Genomic DNA, 19,916 nt, shown 5'->3' with positions numbered 1-19,916 from the left:
TAATGCAGCCGAGTCTCCATTTGTTCGTCTTCCATGATCTACACTTATTGCTCCTGTAGCTTTGGTTTTATTGTCTTGTCATCAACATAGCAGCATGTGGGGTGATGCTCCCCCCCACACCGGAGTGCTGTTAAGGGGGTGACAAAAAAGGGGTGGTGTTAAATTTAAGGGGGGGGTGGTAAAATAAAGAATGGTTCATACTTCCGCCACTACCGATGGACTTGAGTACTCTTGGTGCATTATCCAAAACTTTCGTACAGTACAAGATTGACACGTAAGAAGAACCAGATCAATATGGCGGCCATAGAAACTCTTCCCCACTCAGGAACTACATGTCGAGAATATGCGTTAGTTTGAAGTCGAATACACGATAAATCACCGAACACGTTTTAAATACCTCAGGTTAAAGTACTGTAATTGGATCATGCCCGCGAACTCGTATGGAGATTATAATTTCTTCTCTGTAATATACAATAACCTGTATCTTGTATCTTGCATGAGCTGTGAAATAACTTCCTGTATCCAGTCCGATGTTTGAAGTTAATTTTGAAAAAGTCTCAGTACTGAATGCATGCCTCAAGGACCGGTAGTAATTATAATGTACTGTACATTAAAAGTACCGGTGGTACTAGTAAGTGCATGTTAAAATTACCAGTAGTAAATATACGCTAAAAAATACCGGTAATACCTTCAAGTACATTAGGGTGATTAGATGCATCGGTAGTGAGAGTACGTTAGTAGTACCAGTAGTGAGAGTACGTTAGCGTCACTGGTAGTGAGAGTACAATAGCAGTACCGGTAGTGAGAGTACATTAGCAGTACCGGTAGTGAGAGTACATTAGCAGTATTGGTAATGAGAGTACATTAGCAGTACCGGTAGTGAGAGTACATTAGCAGTACTGGTAGTGAGAGTACATTAGCAGTATTGGTAGTGAGAGTACATTAGCAATACTGGTAATGAGAGTACATTAGCAGTACTGGTAGTGAGAGTACATTAACAGTATTGGTAGTGAGAGTACATTAGCAGTACTGGTAGTGAGAGTACATTAGCAGTACTGGTAGTGAGAGTACATTAGCAGTACTGGTAGTGAGAGTACATTAGCAGTATTGGTAGTGAGAGTACATTAGCAATACTGGTAGTGAGAGTACATTAGCAGTACTGGTAGTGAGAGTACATTAGCAGCATTGCAGTGAGAGTACATTAGCAGTACTGGTAAAGTGAGAGTACATTAGCAGTACTGGTAGTGAGAGTACATTAACAGTATTGGTAGTGAGAGTACATTAGCAGTACTGGGAGTGAGAGTACACAACAGTATTGTAGTGAGAGTACATTAGCAGTATTGGTAGAGAGTACATTTAGCACACAGTAGAGCACATTAGCAGTATCTGGTAGTGAGAGTACATTAGCAGTACTGGTAGTGAGAGAGTACATTAGCAGTTCTGGTAGTGAGATTTCATAAGAAATTGGTAGAGAGTACATTAGCAGTACTGGTAGAGAGTACATTAGTAATTGGCAGAGAGCAATAATAGTATTGGTAGAGAGTATTAGCAGTACTGTAGTGAGAGTAATATTAACAGACAGGAGAGTAAGACATAGTGTATTGATGTGAGAGTACATTAGCACATTGGCATGTGAGTACATTAGCAGTAATTAGTGAGAGTAATATTAGCAGTACTGGTAGGTGAGAGTACATTAGCAGTACTGGTAGTGAGAGTATATTAACAGTATTGGTAGTGAGAGGTTATTGAAGCAGTACTGCAGGAGAGTACATTAGCAGTACTGGGGTAGAGTACATTAGCAGTATTGGTAGAGAGTACATTAGCAGTACTGGTAGTGAGAGTACATTAGCAGTACTGGTAGTGAGAGTACATTAACAGTATTGGTAGTGAGAGTACATTAGCAGTACTGGTAGTGAGAGTACATTAACAGTACTGGTAGTGAGAGTACATTAGCAGTACCGGTAGTGAGAGTACATTAGCAGTACCGGTAGTGAGAGTACATTAGCAGTACTGGTAGTGAAAGTACATTAGCAGTATTGGTAATGAGAGTACATTAACAGTACCGGTAATGAGAGTACATTAGCAGTACTGGTAGTGGGAAGAATATAGTGACACCGACACCTGATCAACACCTGTAGTCAGTAACGGGGTGACGGAACATCGGCCCTATTTAGTGTGTGGGTCGGCCCGTATATTGAGCGGCGGAACTGGAGTATTGCTGGCCAGGGGCTGGATCCCCCCCTCGCCCGCATGTCAATGCTTGCCTGCTGCCTCACCCACACACAACATACACAGACACTGCTTGTTGCTTCTGCTTGTCGTCACACACTCACACACACACACTGCTTGCTGCCTCGGGTTGTCATCTCAAATAAACCGCTTGTTGTTTCACACAATGTTTTTTACTTCTGCTTGTTGATTCTTACCCTGCATGCTGATTCTGCTTGTTGCCTCATTCACTAATTTCTGCCTCACACACACACACACACACACACACACACACACACACACACACACACTGCGCCCCTGGTCGTACCCTCCTCTCCCGGACCACATTTACCTCACCTTGAAGGAAATACACTCTTAAATATATAATGACTTTAGGAGTTTGACTATAATTATAGGCAACGATATTTACAGGCCTGACCCAAAGAGTTTCACGACCAAGGAGTGGAGGAGTATACAGTATGTGACCCCGGGAGCCAGTCGTAGCGGGACGATACAAAGACACATTGCTCATCATATATTCATTGTATTTCTTTGAGTTTAATAACCTGGTCAGGCAAGCAAAAACTGAGGGATTTGGTCGCTGGATATTAATTTTTTTATGCAGTGATGTTAATAAGATGAAGATATACTGAACGATTTGATAATATACAACATTGATAAAAAATTCGTTTGTACTTTAATAATAATAATAATAATAATAATAATAATAATAATAATAATAATAATAATAATAATAATAATAATAATAAATACTACTACTACTACTACAACTATAATAATAATAATAATAATAATAATAATAAATAATTAATACTACTACTACAACTATAATAATAATAATAATAATAATAATAATAATAATAATAATAATAATAATAATAATAATAAATACTACTACTACTACTACAACTATAATAATAATAATAATAATAATAATAATAAATACACTACTACTACTACTACAACTATAATAATAATAATAATAATAATAATAATAATAATAATAATAATAATAATAATAATAAATACTACTACTACTACTACAACTATAATAATAATAATAATAATAATAATAATAATAATGTCGTAGACTCGTAGTGTTCATTTTACATCTGTTACATCTGTTATAATGAACTTAAAAAAAAAGATCTGATTAGCGTTTCATAAATTTCGAAACTTGCACCGAATGTATTGAGCGCATACGGAGAAAACACAGTGTCCACCAGTCGGCTATTCTTAATCCAATTCACAACCCATTCATTTGTGTGTTATTATCGTATTATCCTGTAAACGACCCAAATTAACAGGATTCACGGATGGGATTTGGACGATGCAAGAACAGAGAAATGGACGGAACAAGGATAAAAAAGGGATGGAATAAAAATAGAAACCCGTAATAAATGGGCCAGGCTGGAATAGACAGACTGGTAGACAGGGAAGGAGGGGGACGCGGAAGAGAGAACAAAGCAGGTGCTGTCTTTCAACGGGAGCGGCAATGAATGATTCATGACCCTCCAGCAATTATGTCAAGGCCTGCTATCACTTGTACAGGTGTGTGTGTGTATGTGTGCACGCGTAGGAGGAAGAGGAGTGGAATGGCGGAAAGGAGTAAAGGTACAGGTGCGGGAAGTGAAGGTAGTCCTTAAACACACACACACACACACACACACACTACGACTACTACTTTGCTGTTACTCGGAATCGAGTATGACGATCATCCAGCTATGATACAATGATATGAGTTATTAGGGATATCACCTAGGTTGGTGAGTTTTGAAGTGAATCAAGAGGCCGATACGGGACCCGCAGGGTCGTCCACATTACTTGTACATGTGGAGGGCTGCATCGAGTGAGGGAGGGGCGGTGGCAGCTTCTTTCCGGTGTTGGCGCTTTTTCTGCCTTGGTATGCAGTCGGGATAACTCGAAAGTATTGACACCTCGTATGGTGCTCCTCCAAGCGTTACGTTGTGGAGTGATCGACTCCCAGGTGAGGGGAGGGGGTCGATTTGGCACTTTTACAAATTTGTCTTAAGACTACTAACCTTATACCTTTTCAATTGCCCGCCAGCGATACGTTTACTATTCGTTAGGTAACTGTAAAGTAGCTGCTTTGGCAGTCTACTGTTGTCCATGCGGGTAACATGGCTAGTCCAGCGTAGCTGTTCATGGATAATGGTAGCCTCGATGCTCCTACAGTTAGTGTCAGCAAGAATAGTGGCATTTGTTCTCTTGTCTTCCCAGCAAATTCGGAGGATGGAACATAGACTACGATGGTGAAAGTTTTCAAGTGCCTTGAGGTGCTTCCTGTATGTGACCCATGTCTCACTGCCATATAGCAGGGTGGGGAGGACCACTGGTCGATATACATGCAGCTTTGTAGATAATTTCAGCTCCCTTAAGCTGAAGACACGGTTCGGAGTCCGCCAGAGGCCTGAGATGCATATCTGATCCGGTGCTGAATCTCTTCATCGATGTCTGTGGTGGTGGACAGGTGGGAGCCGAGATACCGAAAGTGGGAAGCATTAGAGAGGGTAGTACAGTTAAGCTGGATGGATGGTGGAGGCGTATCTGAACCAGGGGCAGGTTGAAAGAGAATCTGAGTCTTACGTACATTTACATCAAGGCCGAAGTGAGCATACGCATCTGTGTAGGTGTTTAAGATCTGCTGTAGGTCGTGTTCAGTGTGAGCAACAAGGGTGAGGTCGTCTGCATACTGAAGTTCAGTAATGGAAGCTGCCAACACCTTTGTTCTCGCCTGGAGTCGTCTTATGTTGAAAAGACCCTTCACCCGGTACTCGATGTCCACCCCGCCGGCTAAAATGGCACTGGCACGAGTAAGGAAGGCAGCCAAGAAAATGGAAAAGAGAGTTGGTGCCAGTACACACCCTTGTTTAACCCATATTGTATAAGACCATTTTAAATGTTATATGTGTATACTGAAGTGTGTGTGCGTGTATGGGGCAGTGTTGGTAGCGTTGCCCAGGAGCGTTGCCTGTACACAAATGGCTGTCACATGCATCAGCGTAAATACAGTACAGTACACACGTGCACCTAATTGCATGATCACGATGTACAGTCGGGGTTAAAAGTCTTGAACATTTGACAATATTTGGCAGGCAAGTACCCAAAGATCTTAAGTACTAAGGAGAGTTTTATCCCATTTTGTGGTCCAGGCATAATATGTGATGACAATTACTGTAGTGTTATTAGTATATCCCAATCATATATGTATAACTCAGAAGTAGATGCCAGATATTGCTAAATGTTCAAGACTTTTAACCCCGACTGTACATACACACACAATAAAAGGCACAGAAACACGCGCATACCCATTAATACACTCAACATAAATTAATTGATGAATCTTTCTCTCTCTCTCTCGGTTACGGTGTTTTTGTGTTGGCAACGGATCGCGTCTCCAAAGTTCGAGGAGAGAGGGAGAGGTTAGTGTGGCCTCGAGTTGGAAATTGATGATCAATAATACACACACACACACACACACACACACACACACACACACACACACACACACACATACACACACGTGAGTACAAGCTTCCATGACATAAATACAATGACAAGGTGTGTTACAACAAAAGAGCCGCGGTCGTAACTTGGCGCGTTATCAATATTAATCTGTACGATCACTGTTCTTAAATTCATAACAGTACATAAAAATTTCTAAATTAAAGAATCCGTTACAGTCATCTTACCAGTTATCATCATCGTTTTATTTCTGTGTCTGCTGTGTTAGTGTTGTCTAAGTTTATTTTTAACCCGACGACCTGAATCTTAAATCAAGAATATTATTACATGCAGACATAAGAACCATATATCAATTAGTGGTCTATGTAATTTTCAGCTCTTAATTTGTATTATGAACATCTACAACTATCGACAAGGCTCACCTGAAAATTTATATAATTTTAGTGGATGAAAAAATTATGTGTTATCAGGTCCTGAGTGTGTATTTTTCTCGCCTGAACCATGAAAGTGGATCACCAGTAGCACGTTAAGGAGAACACCAGGTCATACTGTACTATAATAGGTTGAAGATGTGCTCTTTATTTTGTGTTCCTAATTATATGCTGAGGAATTATTCTTTGCTGTGGTAGAAGACGTTGGTCACCGGTGAAGTTGTTTTTACAGGCTCTTATACTTAGTAATAAAAAACAATGTAAAATATATTGTGTGCAAATCAAATGACAAGTGACAAATGTGGACATGGAGAAGGTTCATACAGCGGCGCGTGTTACCTAAAAGTGCCGCGTTATATGAAACAGCGGATCCTGGGAGCGAAAAAAGAGGATAATAGTTAGTAATTCATATAGGAATCTTGTCAACATATTCTCAGTAAAACCGATAAGAGGAGCTCACAATTTCTATGACTGTGTGTTTATCCCGGCCAGATTATTATTATTATTATTATTATTATTATATATATATATATATATATATATATATATATATATATATATATATATATATATATATATATATATATATTATACAGGGGCACTAACCACATCAGGACCTGGGGTGGGGGGATTATAATAATAATAGTAACAACAATAATAATAATAACAACAACAATAATATTATTATTATGATTATTATTATTATCATTACCATCATCATCATTATTATTACTATTATTAAAAATAAAAAAATATATAAATATAAAATAAAAATAAAATTATAATAATATAGTAAAAATAATATTAATGACAATAATAACCATGAATAAATACAAAATTGATAAAAATAAATCAAGAGTGAGAAACGATGTACAGAATATACTCGTATGTTGTGTTGTCAATAGTAAGAGAAACAATGAGACCCTGCAATTGTGTGTAAATGAGGCAGAAAGTCAGATCAGCAACCTGGGACTTGGTCGCAATTTTCGTGATGCCATATGACAGCAGGGTCTACCATTAGACAATACATTATGCTTCCAATATCTTCCCAGGCGGTAGTACCTCCCTGTTTGGTAGCTGCCTACTACCTACTACGTGAATATGACTCTTAGCATTATAAACCCCTTCCTGGCAATTCAGGGCAGAACAATATAATACTGGTAATTCTTTGGTCTTGAGACTCGTAACTAAACCCTATTCTGTAGAGACTGCCTGGTGGGCTGACATAATTTTAGCGTCCCTCCCTCACTAAATAATACCCCCCTATTGCTGTCACCCTCCGTTAGAAGCCCTCGGTGGACCATTTATCCATTAAACGTTTGACGATGGTAGGACCAAGGCTGTGGTAACAATATCTAAACACACACAGACGCCAGACGGATTAACATAGACGCTTACTTGCATTACAGTAGTCAGGCGAACATTGATAAATCTGACGGTAAGAAAACAACATACACCGCATCATTTTCTACTGCATCAGCTTATTGCAGTGTTGTTATTTATATGCGGTGTACCATAAACCAGCACAATGAGCTTGGACCCATACTTCAGGCGGCGGTAGATTATGAGTAGGAACAGCATTATAGTGCTGCCTACTGGGACAGATATAATTTTCAGTTGCTTTTTCTTATTGAGGTATAATTATTCCCGTGAGGACTGTAAGACAGAAAATATATTCTTTTACTGACACCACGTGACAAGGATATCACATTATCTACTAACCTGCGGCATTGACCAGTGCCGGATTTAGACCTGTGGAGGCCCATGGGCAGCCTCTTTGTGGAGGCCCCCCTCATTATAACTACCCAAGAGGGTGGGGTGGCGAGTGAAGCGAGCCTAAACATTTGGGAGTTCCGGGGGGCGCTATAAGCCCCCCGGGAAAATTTTGAAATTTGAACACTTCTTTGGAGAATTTTGAAGCCATATGCAGTTATATTGAGGAAATTAGAACATTAAGAAATGTTTAATTAACTGTATATTTATTGATAGTGTACAAATTCCCAACACACACACACACACACACAAAAGTGAGACATGACTGGAGTCATTCATGTGGTTTCAAGTCGACCAGCCCTGATATAGCTACTACCGCACATGTGGAGGCCCCCAGATTGTGGAGGCCCCTGGGCAGCTGCCCACTTTGCCCACTCCTGAATCCGGCTCTGGCATTGACACACACACACACATCAGAGGTTGACTATCGTAAACAGATCAATCGGTCCACCAGCTGGCATGCAAGTACGGTCTCCCTATGTATTGGGATAGGAAGAGTGAAAGTGAATGAGTATTTGTGTGTAAGAGAGATCCTCTCCTCTAAAACTAAGCCTAAATTGAATAACCATATGCAGGGAAGACCTGGCCTGTCAACACCCTAAGAGGCGTCATGATACACTGGTAGGTAAGGCGACCCCCCCCCCCCTCACCACCTGGCTGACGTCAATATGTTATCTGATAAGGCTTATCTTATTCTGAGTCAAAACTGTGGTGTCATGCACTCTCTCTCTCTCTCCTCAAAAATAGAAACATAATAAGCAGTAGGGACTTCACGAGAGAACAAGGATGGGGATGAGACATAAAGCCGATGGGCCAGTGTTTGAAGGTTATAACCCCAGTGAGAACTACACTAAGCCACTGGCCTGATCAGAGCTTGGTGTGGGACAGTCACGAGAAGAGGAGAAACTTTCATACCCGCTAGGCACACTGCTGTGTGTGTGTGTTAAACTGATCCTTTTTTCGTCCTACTGTCAGTGTTTTGAACTGTTTGCGACGTGAAAGTTTGTGTTTAGAAAGAACCGAAGTTATGAAAATACAATCTATTCCCAAGAAATAAAAAAATTATCTCCTGGTGTTCCGGCAGTTTATTTTGTTCGTTTTTTTCAGTTTTTACCTATGGCTACTTTATTCTCCAAAGCTGTCGTGTTTTTGCGTCATCCACCTCGTAAACTAGCTGCTCAAATCGTATACATTTGCGTTCATTCATCCTCTGATTTACATATTTGTTTAATTTCCGCTCCAGTCTTTTTATAAGCTGGATTGTCTAGTTTTTATATTCTCTAATTTTAACCGCCACGTCAGAATTTCGTTCTTCCTGTCTCTGATTTACTGACAAAATCTTTGCCTTTTCGCTTTCCTGCTGATACCAAACTTATCTTGCGTCGTCTGCCGTTCTGTGATACATCCACCAATTCTTACATCCCCTTCGTCGATCCGAGCTCCCGTTTCATATATTACCGCGCTATTACGCACCTGTATGACCTACGACCCTGAGACCAAACTATATAGTAGAGTAGTACATCAACTGTGGTTTATGGGTGTTAGTATGTATGAGGAGCGGTGACTCGTGAAGAATTATATCGTCGCTCAAACACGACCAGCATTGAAACCATGCTAGCCAAAAGACACTTGCGCTGGCTTGGACATGTTAGCAGGGTGCCAGACCACAGGCTTCCAAGACAAATATTATATGGTAAGCTCTCACATGGAAAACGCTCGGCGGGAGGACAGAAAAAGAGATAAAGGGACCACTCTAAAACTCATCTCAAGTGCTAATATACAACCAAATTCACTGGATCAACTAGCCTCAGGCCGTTCCTTATGGCGCTCAACATGCCATAGAGGAGCGGAAACACTTGAGACCTCACTGAACCAAAAGAGAGCTACTAAACGATCCCAACGACATCAGAGGGCTCAAGGCATAATTCCTCTCAATGAACAACATCCCTGTCACCTATGCAACAAGATCTGCGCCTCCAGGATTGGACTCCAAGGTCATCTACGGTGGCATTAGAGGAATAACACATATCGCTCAATCATCTCATCTGGAGCAACGTCGTCATCAACTTCGATGGAGTGCCATAAGCAAGTAAGCATACAAACCTGACTGGATAGATTTATCGACGCCAGCCAGATGGCCCTTGTGGCAAGCGTGACATGTGCACACGGTATCATGTCTTCCAACTTTTCAGGTCTTGCTGGATGGTGCCGACGACTCTCTCCAGTCACCAGGTGTTGCGTAACGTACACACACACACACACGATCCCTCAGGTTAAACCTCATGTTGTGTCACCATCTGTATTTTGGAAACAATCTCCCGGGAAGAAAAACTCATTATGAAGATCTCCCTCCCATGTTTAATCATTAAAATGGTTGAATTGGATGAAGTGACTAATAATACAATGTTTCAAACTATCAGAGCTGGCGACCACAGTCCTCCACTCTAAACGTTTTCCCACTGTTTTTATCAATCCTCCAAGATTTTGCATGTCTGGGGATCCAGTTTTTAATTTCATTCATCCATCTTAGTGTCTGCTTTCCCTTGTCCTTCCTACCCTCAACTTTGCCCATTAATATTTCTCTTATTATCCTTTCATCCCTAATTATAATTATTAACAATCCCCAAATATGCATTATGAGTGCTGCCGATCATGTAATACTCTGAAGACTTTTCTATTTACTTACAATAATCGATATTCCTTCAGATAATGGACTTCATCATAATTTTCTAATTGCTAAAAAAAAGAGGAGGAGGAGGAGGAGGAGGAAGGGTGAAGTGGAGCGTGGCGTGTTTACATGTACGTCCTTCATGGTTGTCTGATACATTAGAATAATAAAAAAAGGTGGCTTTTTTTTTTCTTCGACATTGCATCAGGGAATTGCCGTCCATCTTCTCAATCGTAAACGTTGTATAAATTATTCAAACTTTATTTTAAAAGTTAAGCTACATACTGGCACCAATAATTCAAGTAAAACCTCAAAATTATATGCTGAGAAAACAAAAATTTCTCTGAAGATGAGGAATCAGACAACCAGAAACGACAACTTGGTCCAAAAAATTAACTGAACCAACCATGTAATCACTTATCCATTTACAGTACGTGCACCTGTACACCATTTGTAGGCTAATGATTATAAAGTATCACGAACTTTCATTGAAATATGTGCAGAATTTATTTTGTAAACTACTGATTGCCTGGGCTGGGGGATGAAAAATCTTAAACTGAGACTAAACTCGACAAGGAAGACTGGAGACCATAATGTTATCCGATAATATTGTTCCATATTATTAAGGACAATTACAGCTTAAAATACTTGATACAATGAGAAAAATCCTAATACAATTAAATATATTCCTTAACAAGTTAGCGGAACATGACGGCATCCATCGTGCCCGTAGCTCATCCTTCGTTTAAATGTGATAACAGATAACTCATGAAAGAATTTACAAATTTTCTTGAAACTTGACAAGATCATTGATCCTCCCGAGAATTAGGCTGACATTGGTAATAAACATATATTGTTTATTTTAACCAAGAGACTGAAATTTGAGGATTTAACGCGTGTTCGACTATAGGTCAACGCATACATGTGGGGTCTTTTTTTTCATACTGAGACCTTGTAAGGTACCATAAGCCAAATGACAAATCAACCCTGAACACTCTCAATAAAGAGTTTATGGACAGAATAATGTATCAGTGTCTACTGCTTCGGGTTCATGAGTCTTTGAATCTCGGGATTCGTGGTTCAGGATAGGCGACACGACTACTGTGGGTGACTGTACCTCTGCCAGTTTCCTAACTTGTAGCATATTAAAATCTAAGGAAAGACGTGCATTAAAAACTAATACTGTACAAGCTAAACTGGTCATCCACCTCACCCTGTACTCCCGCGCTCAGTGGGGCTGGGACACAAGCCCTCTCTAGCATGTAAAATAACGTTAATTAATGTCTTCTGACCTGGTGAAGGAATGCGAGTAAGAAACTGTTAAACACACACTAACGCTAACTCTCGTGCCCAGTATGGCATCATTCATGTGACTAATGTAATCAACGTCAGTGAGTAGCAAAATCACATGGCGGCAGCGTTTTTTGGCAGCTTATCCAAGATTACATGACAAGTTGGAGAAGGCAAGTTTTCTAGATCTGCCAATTATAAAGAAAATTATAGTTCACTCGCTCTGATGACATGGCGGCGTGTGATTGACTACTTGTGTACGCTCGTCCACTCTTCCCTGAATCCCAATCCGTGCCCCCCCCCCTTTTTTTACTGTAGGCTTTTATTTATGAGCCATTAACAAAGTATTAAGTCATGTTATATTCTTCATATAAATGCAGTAAATAATAAAGTAACCCTTATGATGAGCAGTGAAATTAAAATAAGAATAATGAACACAGTTTCCCTTAACACAACCTGTACCAAACTGAACCAAAAGCCTAAACCAGTGTTCAAGTGAGTGTGCCGAGCGAGGAGCAAGACACCCTCCCACAGTAGTGTATCGGAGTTATGACAACAGTCGTAAAACGTGTAATGTCTAAATTTATATAATTAATTTTCAGCAAAACATGTCCTGTTGATTATAATAAATATTACTAATTGAACCTTGCTTGTCCATTATCTGCAATTTTATTTGTAATATAAAAAACATTTTAATTTTATTATGAAAAAGTTACACTAATATATATATATATATATATATATATATATATATATATATATATATATATATATATATATATATATATATATATATATATATATAATGTATGTGTGTTTTGTTTGTACTCTTATCAAAATGACAATGAAACAAGTTGGTTATGCACCGAAGACTTTTTCTCACATACCGGCAAATTCATTGAGTAATGCCTGCCTTGATCTGATTGGTCCGCCTTTAAGATCAATCAATATTTGTCAAGAATGAAGACGACGACGCCCAACCTTGTAAACATAAGAGACTGAACGGTGATGTCTACGGTAAGGATTATTAAACACTGCACTGAAAGTTTTGTACCTTGTATTTGCATTAAATCGTCCTTGTCAGGGGTTACTATGGAGCAATCTGCCTTAATCATTGATATCAAGTCGCTTTAATTGATATAGTCCAGATAATTGGCTAAGATCATCAACATAATCGAGATATTGAGCTGGGTCCATCAAAATAATCGAGACACGCCAGTATCGTATCAAAATACAATACTTAATATGCTACGCTGGGTTTATGAAACCAGTCCAAATACTAGGAAGAAAGGATTCGTCAAATTAATCCAGATACTAGGCTGTGTTCCTTAAAAAAATAATGCAGATTCTTTGGATGGATTCAACAATATACTGTACTAGATTTTAGGCCGATTTCTTCCAAACAATTTCAAAATAATTCATATACAATACTAGTTTGGGTTCATGAAAATAATGCAGTAGCATGGTTGGGTTCATCAAAATAAACCAGGTACTTGGCTATGTTCATCAAAACTATTCATATACCATGCTGGATTTGTCAATATAATCCAGATCATAAGCTAAGTTAATCAAAATGGTGCAGATACGTTACTGTAAAACATCTTTAACCTCACTGTATCGCAGAATAATCTTCATGACATGTTTTGTAAGTAACGGTACAATCCCAGAGTAATCCTGAGTAGTCTTTCATATGCTGAAAGTTGGTAGTGGGGTCAGGGTGCGAGAATGAGTCCGAGACGCCCCGACAACACGCACACACCAAGTAAACGACCTCCCCCCCCCCTACCCTCAACTCTCTACTCAATGAGTTCGTCCCGTCCTACCTGTGACTACACAAAAGCAAACGGCTGTTGCCCCTTGGCCCCCTGCTACCCGCAACGCTTACACACACACAAACACCCACACGTGAGCCATATCCTGCTGTCTTCGTCTGTCACGCCAACTCGCGCTAGTAACCTACACAAGACACGCAACACACTGTACCTTTGAACAACTTCAGTAAAAAAAAAAATACCTCCGTGAGGGACAGGAGTCTGTCTACACATGCACACCCAAACTGACTTGTAGGTTTCATTAATATATGGTGGGGATATGAGATTAAGTGAGGGAAATTGTGGTGTAATATGGTGCAACCACTGACTTTTGATTTACTGTAACTATTTCCTAGAAAGCCTTCCCCGTTCCCCACTCCCTTACCACCACCACTAACAACACCAGGATCTGAAACTACGTTTATTCTAAGAAAATAAATTTTAAATTCAATTATACAAATGCAACTTCCTGAAAGACAATATACATAAGCGGAAAAATTGCTTAGTGTCATTATCTGAAATTATTTCGCGAAGACTACACGAAAGTTTCCTATTTGTCAACATAACGAAACAAATTACAATCAGTTAAAATAATTGGATCACTGATGGTCGTCCAGAGAATTATCCAGCTATTATATCTTCAAAATTGACTAGAGGGCGTGCACAACCAACATAAGAAAGTCATAGAAGCATCAGTATTGACACAGGCTCGATGCTCCACCTCCGCCAACCGCATCTCGCCACAAACTAGGTCGAGGTAATTGATGCAGTGAAATATGACATGTAATCCGTGAGATACGAATTTGTGTGTGTGTGTGTGTGTGTGTGTGTCGTAATGAGTCAAGATATAAATAAGTATAGTCCAGCTCCAGCAGCAGTAAGAGACTGTTTCGCACTGCTCCAAGCATTAATTGTAAATAAGTTTTTAAGAAAGGCAACAAACCTACAAAAGAGCTTCTAATCCCCCTTTATAACTCTGCGGAACTGGATTAAAATTGTCAAACTATTAAACCTTCAGAGATAACCAACACCTAGTATAATATACTTAATAATGTACCGAAAATAAAAATTTCATTGTCACATTATTTACCTCCTGCCGTTTACATTACTGAGTTCTAATAAATATGTTAAAGAAATGGAACATCAAATTGTGTAATGTAAGCCAGAGTGTTGTACATAATACTTTGAAATATTATGCGTCAAAAGTATAGTGCATTTTCGATATTGTGGTTTACACTCGCACGTCAAACTATGGTTATACAAAAATTATCCTCCACCGTAATCCTCTAATGGCTGTCGCATCCGTCTAGAGGAACCAATGTGTTGTACAGTGGGAATAATCTGAACATGTCGATAATTACTAAACACCGTGACTTCGACAAGGTGCTCACATTACTGATTTTGAGCCAATGCTACATGGGACTTGACTGTAACGAGAAAACTATTAATTTCTAGTGTATTTTGAAAATTATCAGGTACCAGGGGGTATGGATGTGTGGTGAAGTGTGAACGTAGTGAGGTTGTGGGAGAAGTGGTGAGCGTGGTCTGGTTGTGTAGAGTGAGAAAGGCCAGTGGAGGTACGTGTTATGGCCGTGTGGGGGTGGCGGTGAGTGTGGTCAAGATCAGTGGTGTGGTTGTGTGAGACAGAGAGAGCGTGTGGTGTGGCTTGTGGGGGGGGTGAGCTTAGTGTGGTTGTGAGGCTAAGTAGGGGGAGGTGAGAGTGGTGTAGTTGTGTGAGTGGGGTAAGTGAGTGTGTTGTGGTTGTGTGGGTCAGGGGAGGGGCGGGGTGAGTGTGATGTGGGTCGGGGAAGGTAAGTGAGTGTGTTGTGATTGTGTGGGTCAGGGGAGGGGCGGGGTGAGTGTAATGTGGGTCGGGGAAGGGAAGTGAGTGTGGTGTGGTTGTGTGGGTCAGGGGAGGGGCGGGGTGAGTGTAATGTGGGTCGGGGAAGGGAAGTGAGTGTGGTGTGGTGTGGCTGTGTGAGGCTGTAGGGAGGTGAGTGTGGCGTCGTGTTTATGTGGTAGAGAGGGTGTAGGTGATTGTGGTGCGGGTGTGTGTGTGTGAGGGCTGCCATGGTTACCTCAAGAGTTTTTTGTGCAGTGTAGTAGCCTGGCGAGTGGACGGGGGTACCAGTACACATACCACCCTTACTACCCACTCCATGCCAGTTCAAATCGACCCTCAAGGCCGTCGCGTGTAGCTCGGCTAATACATATAACCTAATAATACTTGACTTAAACTAAATCTTTACGAAAAACAACACTTTTTTTATAAATACTAACTAACAAAAATTATCATACACAGTCACATAAATATGATTTGAGCAGTGTAGCTGTTACAGGCAAAAAATGGTTGCTACTCCCGATGACTGCTCAACATTCTTAGTTTGAAACCTCAATAGAAAGTGAAAACTAAACCAAAGTTTCCAACTATAATGTGTGTGCAAGCGGAAAGAGAGTACTGTACTTCATGACTACCACTCGAAATTAACTTCTAAATGACGTTACCCCGATTAAAATTACTGGACCCCGCGTCACGAATCGTTTATGTGGTCGTATAGAGCACATGGCAGGATATTGATGCGACGCTTTTTACAGCATGACGGCAGTATAAACCCACGGCAAACTAAGGGCACCACGTTTTGCAGTTCCTATGGTACACTTTATTTTTAATTTTGTATATATTTTCCTTGTACAGAAGACACTGACAAATAGACAACATTACAAAGCAAAATGATTCAAAAGTTGAATGTGCATAAAATTGACAACTGCGGTAATGGAGGTGTGGGCGTAGGTGTTCGGGTGGTGATGACCTGTTGCAAGATTACGTGTCCGCCAGCTGTTTATCTAATATCTTTCTGCAGCACGAAACACTACTTAATGAGTTATTCCTGCTTATGTTTTCCATCACGTCAGACAGTGGCAAACATATGTAAAACTAGCTTTATGTTTCACCAAGAACCTTACCGTCACTACATGCAGTAACCCCCAACACACATGGGTAAGTCTGCTTCATTATAGCAAAATCTTCAAATATATTCACACGCCATCGTCTCTCCATGTCCCCACCGGAAGATACAGGGGACGAGGGTCACAGTTACTCATATCCGCCGATACGAATTACAGGTATATTCGTGTTTCCATGTTATGAGAAGTATAACATCTGTACTCTCGCACCACAGTGTACTCAAATTATATTTTAGTTTGACGTAGAAATAATCCACAAAACAGCAGCTGTGTGATGTAACTTTAATAGGCTTCCCCTTACCTACCTGACCCATGAGACTTCATCTGTTCACTCATCAATTATTGATTCTTATTGACAGATGCAGCACTCAAGCATAAAAATAGCCTGGGTATATAGTTTTCCTACAGATATTTTTGGTGTCCCAAAATCGTTGCAGAAATGTAGAGCTATTGAAGCACTGCAAGCATTTTTTTTCCACGAGCCCAACATTTACTTTTTTATGATTGTAATATATTTTTAAAATATTTTTGACATACTTATTTGTGTCTGAAAGGTATAACTCACAAACAGTAAACATTCAAGTGCCATTAAAAAAGCTTGCTATCTGAATGCAGCAGCGTTCCCAGCCGGTCAGTGATCGGTCAACTCAGGGACATAATGGGCAGTGCACGAAGACAAGAAGTATCCGATACACGGACATACACTAGTGTATACGTGGTTTATGAACTGATAGAGGCTGTCGAGTATAGATAAAAGGGGCAGCTTTACCCGTGTTTATCAACTGCAGGCTTAAAATCAATACGTTACCAATAGTCATCGATCTCAAATTGAACTGACTTAGCCCTTGGTATGAATAATTGAATTGATGCCTATTCCTAGGATGTTGATCACCGTACAAAGTAGCACTTAGATAATGAGACATGATCAGGCAGACGACAACATTATATCGGTTGATTGGCTCCTGTCCTCAGCTTAGGTAATATGGGTGGATAATTAAATAATAAAAATTTGGCTACGCCCTCGATCAATGTGAAGGTTTATTGGATTCTTGTTCTCCGAAGGATGAGACGATGGCTTGTGCTACTTGGAAGTGAACTGCGAGATTTATGTGACCAGTTAACAAGAATTCACGGTCGGGTCTAATTAAACCGATTACTTAACTCGTAAACCCACATAGAGTGGTCTATCTCATCATATTTTTTTTTAATGTTGTTGGACGAGTGTATTACTAACCATGTTACGCGCTTAAAGACCTTCGTTGTTGAAGCGCAGTAATAACATTTTAACAACAACCTACAGTTAAACAGAAAATTGTGAGAAGGAATTAGAGAGAAACTCACCTTGCTGTCAATAGCCTGGGTGATGCGGTAACAGCCCTTGAGCCGCTCATCGCTAGTGAGTGGCCGGACGCGCACCGTCACCTGTAATACAACAGAGCACAGGTTAGTGACATAACTGATATAACTACACAAATGTTAGTAAGATCATAATACAGCTACCTATGATATTAACACATTAGTAATATGAGTCCATGATAGGTGCCAAAGCCAGCAAGATATTATGGGAACAAGACGAGACAAATATTGCCTTGCTAAACCTTTAGAAAATAGAGCTACTTCATTCTTTCTTTCTTTTATTCTCTTCACCACTGATCGGCTCGTTAGCCACTTGGGCGATCGGTCACGTCTCTGTTTCGCACTGTTGGCAAGTACTGGGCATGCACCTGCTCCTGAATGTACCTGAACCTGCTCCAGTGTTGGTCAAGTCTGGTCTTGAAAGAGCTCACACTCGGTGCTGTCACAACACTTTCTGGTAGATTGTTCCAAGAGTTCACAACTCTCACTACGAAAAAGTTTGCCCTCACAGTTTTCTGGACTTGCGGCTTCTTTAATCTTGAGCTGTGACCCCTTGTGGGGCGAGCGTCCGCCAGCTCCAAGTAAGGACACTCGACTGAGTAGTGCTGCTTGAGATGCTTATACACCTCAATTAGGTCGCCCCTTGCCCGTCTGTAGTATAAGCTCGGCACGTTCAGGCGCGCCAATCTCAGGGTAGTTGAGGTGCTTAAGTGCAGGCACCAGTCTAGTGGCCCTCCTTTGAACATTTTCAACCAACTGACAGTCCCTAGCATATCTCGGGGACCAGACGGGGTGACAGTACTGCAGATGGGGAAGCACTTCACTCTTGAAGATCGTCACGAGGGACGGACCCGTCTAGATATCTGAACGACCTTCTTATAAGACCCAATAATTTATTTGCCTGATTTACCTTCTTCTCGCAATGGCCCGAGAACTTCAGCTCATTGTCAACATACACACCTAGGTCCTTCTCACATTCAGTCTCAAATAGTGCAGTTTCTTCTTCCCGTTGGGACATATGATACGCCTCCTTACTGTTGGTACGCCCCAGGGGCATCCTCTTACACTTCGTGACATTGAATCTCAATCCATATGTTTTCATAGATGTGCGCATGTGTGTGTGTGTGAGAGAGAGAGAGAGAGAGAGAAAACAAATTCGGGTTTTTATGACAATGTTCAAATTAAAAAACTTGACCGAACATGTGGGAACAAAGCGTCCCACTAAAACATGACCTACAAAAAATAGCATTCTGTCTTTTACAAAAATATTGCAAAACAAAGATAACCAAGAACTAGTGATTAATGATTGCGTGAAGCGGAGTTAAAAAAAAACAGAAGGTAATCAATCAAAATACTGTCCTCATATCTGAGGGTTGGTGACCACAGCCCTCTTTTATACACGTTTTCAAGTTGTTTTCATCAATCCTCCGAGATTTTGCATCACTTTCGGGACCCATTTGTTATCTTAACTTGTGATTCAGATAAATGATAAATTAAAAAATTTATTCCTACTTACGGTACGTATTACGGTTCAACATATTGGTTTACCTGCTCATGGGGCGGGTGTAAAATCAAGGTAATCCCTTATAATGATGGACATCGCTCTATACGGAACTTGCAACCTTGAGGGGCGTGGATGGCACGGCTCTATAACTTAGATCACTTGTACGTAAATCGAACCAGAACAATCAACAGTGTTGTTAAAGTAATTAAATATTGTATATAAAATTTAACACTAATTATCCCCACGACAACATAATGATACACGAGGGACGATGTGGTTCTAGTGTTGAACGGAAATAATGGAAACCTTCAATTTTGTGTCAACCTTCAACTAGGTTAACAATGAACAGTTTTTAACACACGTATATAATTATGTTGTCGTGGGGATAATTAGTGTCAAATTTT

The 19,916-nt window shown here is 40.3% G+C and overlaps 1 protein-coding gene across 5 annotated transcripts in view; it reads right to left on the bottom strand.

Annotated features, from left to right (window-relative positions):
• The window catches only part of LOC121867585 (kinesin-like protein KIF19), a gene marked incomplete at its 3' end in the record, with an annotated part of 121,868 nt that overhangs the window by 98,122 nt on the left and 3,830 nt on the right, over positions 1–19,916 (bottom strand). For all 5 annotated transcript variants that reach the window (XM_042367606.1, XM_042367607.1, XM_042367608.1 and 2 more), the window contains 1 exon segment: positions 17,994–18,074. In XM_042367606.1, coding sequence (XP_042223540.1) covers positions 17,994–18,074 — 81 coding nt within the window.

This window comes from Homarus americanus, unplaced genomic scaffold (genome assembly GCF_018991925.1).
Source record: "Homarus americanus isolate GMGI-L3 unplaced genomic scaffold, GMGI_Hamer_2.0 scaffold27457, whole genome shotgun sequence".
NCBI lineage: Eukaryota > Metazoa > Arthropoda > Malacostraca > Decapoda > Nephropidae > Homarus > Homarus americanus.
This window is presented reverse-complemented; position numbering and strand designations above follow the sequence as displayed.